Genomic DNA, 5,196 nt, shown 5'->3' with positions numbered 1-5,196 from the left:
AATGTAACAGTTTTATTTTGTGTTTCTTTTTGGTGGTCGTGTTGGTGGATAGGGGGTTCTGCCACACTGTGTGGGGGTTCTATGATATAGAAACCGATGTCCCATCAAAGATGCAGGTTCAATGATGCAGGTTCCAAACTGCCTCCGCTACCACTACAAGAGCATATATTTACTCCACATACTCACCCACCTCTGCAGCATTAGTCACTCCTATTTCACATTTAAGATTGGACAGGTAGTTTACACAGTTTCCTGAACAGCACAAGTTGGTCACCTTGTCTACCATCTGACCATGGGTTCACTTAGTCCTACAGGGAGGACTGGTGAGTGTCTTTGTGTGGCTACAAACTATTACAACACTACTGACAATCACACTTTTCCCTTCATTTGATATATTGGCGATTCAAGTGACGTAGGAGTCCCATGCCTTGAATGTGGGAGGAAGCAAAGCAGAGATTCTGAGGCGCACGCACCCCTCTCAGTGGGAGCGGATGCGCGAGCGGAGAATGCCTCAGCTTGATTTCAGTATTCGGTCTGTCTCAGGAGTTAGTCCTCGCACTGTTTCCGTTGAGAAAACTGAAGCGAAACTACGTGCACAATGCTGCCTGTATTTTATTTTGGTCCTAAAGTGAGTCTTAATTCGTAAAGGATGCTGTTTCGTGGGGAAAAGGCGAGGGGCGAGTGTAGCCTGCAATCTCCGTCGCTCAGTGAGTAACCGGCTGTTTCTGATTGTGCTTCTACGGATATGCTTGCCAGTGCTGCATGAATGCTCAGGCGTATTACCAGGGATTGCAGTATTTTGCGAAGTACCTATCCACTTAGTAGAAAATGTGCCCACCCAAGACCTGGTGATTGATTCCTGTGTTTAATTGCCTTCTGGATCGTAACGAAGGTCAATGGAGAGTTTTGCGCGTTTGTGCGCTCTGGTCCCGTTTTAACACCCAACGGTGTGTTAATGTGGCTTGCACGCCCCACGGTGAAATTCTCCACTCCAAGGCTCATGCAACGTTGATGCTGGATATTTCAGCAACATTGTTGTAAAAATGCTGAACAGCGTTTTGTTGCTCAGCGTTTTAACGGTGACCAGTTTCTCATCGAAGACGGAGAGCCGCAAAACTTCGAAAGATATCTGCAAGAATCGTTGCGCTTGCGAGGAAAAGGAGAATGTATTGAACATTAATTGTGAAAATAAAGGATTTACAACGGTCAGTCAATTTCAACCTCCTCAAAACAAAATTTGTCAACTCTTTCTCAACGGCAACTTCCTTTCCAGACTGAATGCCAACGAATTTGTAAATTATGGAAATGTCACGTCTCTTCATCTGGGCAATAACGGGTTACAGGAGATTAAAACAGGAGCTTTTAACGGACTGCGTTTTTTAAAACGACTTCATCTCAACAACAATAATTTGGAGATTATCAAGGAAGAAACGTTTGCCGGTTTGGAGAGTTTAGAGTATTTACAGGCAGATTATAATTACATCAGCGCAATAGAGGCAGGTGCGTTCAGCAAACTGAATAAACTCAAAGTCCTGATTCTAAACGACAACCTTCTGCTCTCTCTCCCTAACAATGTGTTCCGCTTCGTGCTGTTGACGCATTTGGATTTACGGGGTAATAGGCTAAAGACTCTGCCTTTTGCTGGTGTGCTAGAGCACATAGGTGGTATTATGGAGATTCAGCTGGAGGAGAACCCGTGGAATTGCACTTGTGATCTGATCCCTTTGAAAGCGTGGCTGGACACGATCTCAGTCTATGTAGGAGACATTGTATGTGAAACCCCCTTCAGGCTTCATGGAAAAGACATTACGCAACTAATCAAGCAGGATCTGTGCCCCCGGAGAAACGCTGGAGATTCCAGTCACCGCGCAATGCAGCCACCCTCCGACTCTCAATATCAGGGCCTCTCCCCTACCCTCCACCCAGGCATCACCCCTACCCGGGCCCCCAAGTCCTCCCGCCCCCCTAAGATGAGACACCACCCAACCCCCCGCGTAACATCCAATAAAAACAAACATGTTTTTGGGCCCATAATGGTTTACCAGACGAGATCGCCTGTCCCCATGACCTGCCCCAGTATATGTGTCTGCACCTCACAGAACCCAGATAGTGGATTAAACATCAACTGCCAGGAGCGAAAATTACACAACATTACTGAACTGAATCCCAAGCCCTCGTATCCAAAGAAGCTACACCTAACAGGTAATTACTTACAGACCATATACAGGACTGATCTGGCAGAATACAGCTCGCTGGAGCTGCTCCATTTAGGGAATAACAGAATCGCAATTATCCAAGATGGGGCTTTTGAAAATCTGGCTAATCTGAGGAGACTTTACCTCAATGGCAATTATATAGAGAGTCTCTCTCAATCCCTATTTGTGGGGCTGCAGAGCCTGCAGTACTTATACCTGGAATACAACGTCATTAAGGACATACTACCACAGACTTTTAACTCGCTCCACAACCTGCAGCTGCTGTTCCTGAATAACAATCTGTTAAGGTCCCTCCCCGATAATGTGTTTGGTGGTACGATGCTGACCAGGCTCAACCTGAGGAACAACCACTTCTCCCACCTGCCCGTGTGCGGAGTGCTGGACCAGCTCTCTGCCTTCATCCAGATCGACCTGCAGGAGAACCCCTGGGACTGCACATGCAACATCGTGGCCCTGAAGAACTGGATGGAGCTGTCCAGCACGAGCGTGGTGGTCAACGAGATCACGTGCGACTCGCCCTCCAAACACGCCGGGAGGCTGCTCAGGTCCCTGCGCAACGACGCCATCTGCCCCGAGCCTAACGAGGTCACGGTGACCAAGGCCCCGACCGTCAGCCCCAGCACCGACTCCACACCCTCCTCCTCGGTCACCCCGGCAGACGAGGAGGTCCCCGAGTTGCACCCCGAGGTGCCTTTATCGGTGCTCATCCTGGGGCTGCTCGTGGTCTTCATCCTGTCCGTGTGCTTCGGGGCCGGCCTGTTCGCGTTCGTACTCAAGCGTCGCAAGGGGGTGGAGAGCGTCCCGACCAGCGCCAACAACCTCGATCTAAACTCCTTCCAGGTGCAATACGGCTCCTACAACAGCGAGCCCACCACGGACAAAGCCGAGACCCATGTGTACAACTACATCCCTCCTCCCGTCGGGCAGATGTGCCAGAATCCCATTTACATGCAGAAGGACAGCGAGCAGGTGACCTACTACAGGAACCTGAAGGAGCTGAGCTTCAGCACCATGAACCCCAAGAAGCAGGAGCTGTCTCGCAGCCCCGGGGCGTTCACCATAAGCACAGTGGACTTTACGGACAAACAATCGTGTGGCAATCGAGAGCCCGAGCTGCTTTATCAGAACATTGCAGAGAGAGCCAAGGACCTGCCGTCAGCAGGAGCTCTGAACTACACTTTTTGCACTTTACCTAAAAGACCATTCGTTCCCCCGTACGAGTCGGTGAGACGACACAACCAGGACAGGTTAAATAAAACCGTTCTCTATGGGACTCCGAGAAAATATTACGCTGAACAATCAAAAAACGAGCACCCTCTGCTTCCCGGAAAACTAAAAACAGAACCAGACTACCTCGAAGTTCTGGAGAAACAAACTGCAATGAGTCAGTTGTAAGATATGGCCCAACTACTACCACATTGATATGTATCTATCTATGTACTCCACATTGACAAGTGAAAACAAAGCAACTTAAGCCTTTCTCCTGTTTATTTTTAAGCTGTATAAAGGAGTAAATGTATATGCAGTCCATGTAATTTTCCTGAGGGTTTAAATTATTTTCTTCTACTTGACTTGAAACAAATAAGACTGTAGCAGGTATTGCAAGACTATGTATAATACAGCTTTGTGCATTTTATATTTCTATATTTTATTTTCTGTGTGGAGACCAATATCCTTTGTAGATGAGCAGACATGAACACATTGAATCGACATTCCTGTACATAATAGCCTGTTGATGGTGAGTCTGAAACACATGGTCATGGCTCTGTCCACTGCGACCCATTTAATCCTGAAGTGCCTTTGCACTCTTGAGTATTTTATCGTTGCTTTCTGCAAATTGAATTTTTTATAAGTGATGTATTTTAAGAATCTTTATGTAAAATAGAATTATTGGTCCAATTATTTGTCCATTACATTAAACAGATATGAAGAGGATATGATATTTATGGTTATAGAGAATCATGTTTTGAATAAACGTATCTTTGAAGATGTAAAATATAGAGGACTGCATAACATTGTATGCTATAGATGAGCAATACAATGCGCCATAAGCGCCATTAAATTTTCATTGAAGCACTTTGTCAAGTCTGAACTTGAGGTCAGTGTTATTAAGATCATTAGTGTGTCTGTGTGTGTGAAAGAGAGAGAGGGAGAGAGAAAGAAGGGAAGAGAGAGCTTGCGCACAAATGTACGCGAGGAGTGGTGGGGCGACATCTCTCTCTCTGATGGACTCTGTGGTGTGGTATATTGACAGGGATTTTTCCCCTCTCAAGCCCCTTTGGCTAAATGATGGATGGATGTGCATTTTAATCAACTAATGTTTAAATGTTAAATGTTCCCTCGGAGGAATAACACAATAATTCCTCACAGTTTACTCTTTCGCCAAAATATAAATTGTTTTACATAGAATAAGAAAAAGCCCTCATGTTACATACCTGATCTAACTCATTGGCTTCAATCTCATATCTGAACACGACAGTTGAATAACTTCTGAATATATTTGAGTAAATATTTGATGCCAAATTGCCTTTCATATGGTTTAAAATTTTGATTTTGGAAAGGGTCCTACAAAATCATTCTGGCTGAACTCTTAGAATCTACAGGTGAATGCTTTCCCTCCATCTTTTGTCTTGTTTTCACTGCTATGTTGCTGTCCGTGGTACTGATTGTATGCCGTCTGCCCTTGACAGCACATATTCTGAAAGGTTGGGAGTTTTCACATGCATTGTATAATACAATGTGCATGCAACCATGTACAATACAAGTGGGTGTTTTTATTTTTGAAATCATTAAGTCATTTATATGTCTAAACTAAAACAGTGGTGACTTTGGTCTACAAAGTGGGTCTAAAACCACTACACTTAATCAAAGGTTTAGCTTTGACAAATTAGCAACTTCCATTACAGAAAACAGGCATTTGATTATAGTATATTTTAGGCTTTCCACAAGCTAGCTCACCACTGCAAAAGTAATGTAAGTG

The 5,196-nt window shown here is 45.1% G+C and overlaps 1 protein-coding gene across 1 annotated transcript; it reads left to right on the top strand.

Moving 5' to 3' along the window:
• Window positions 1-470: 470 nt before the first annotated feature.
• slitrk2 (SLIT and NTRK-like family, member 2) lies at window positions 471-4,156 on the top strand. Its single transcript, XM_062476726.1, has one exon. The coding sequence runs from the start codon at window positions 1,044-1,046 to the stop codon at window positions 3,609-3,611; it is 2,568 nt and encodes an 855-aa protein (XP_062332710.1). The 5' UTR covers window positions 471-1,043; the 3' UTR covers window positions 3,612-4,156.
• The last annotated feature ends 1,040 nt before the right edge of the window (window positions 4,157-5,196 follow it).

The sequence above is a fragment of the Osmerus eperlanus genome, chromosome 13, assembly GCF_963692335.1.
Source record: "Osmerus eperlanus chromosome 13, fOsmEpe2.1, whole genome shotgun sequence".
NCBI lineage: Eukaryota > Metazoa > Chordata > Actinopteri > Osmeriformes > Osmeridae > Osmerus > Osmerus eperlanus.
Note: the sequence above shows the minus strand (reverse complement) of the source record. Positions and strands in the feature narration are given on the sequence as shown.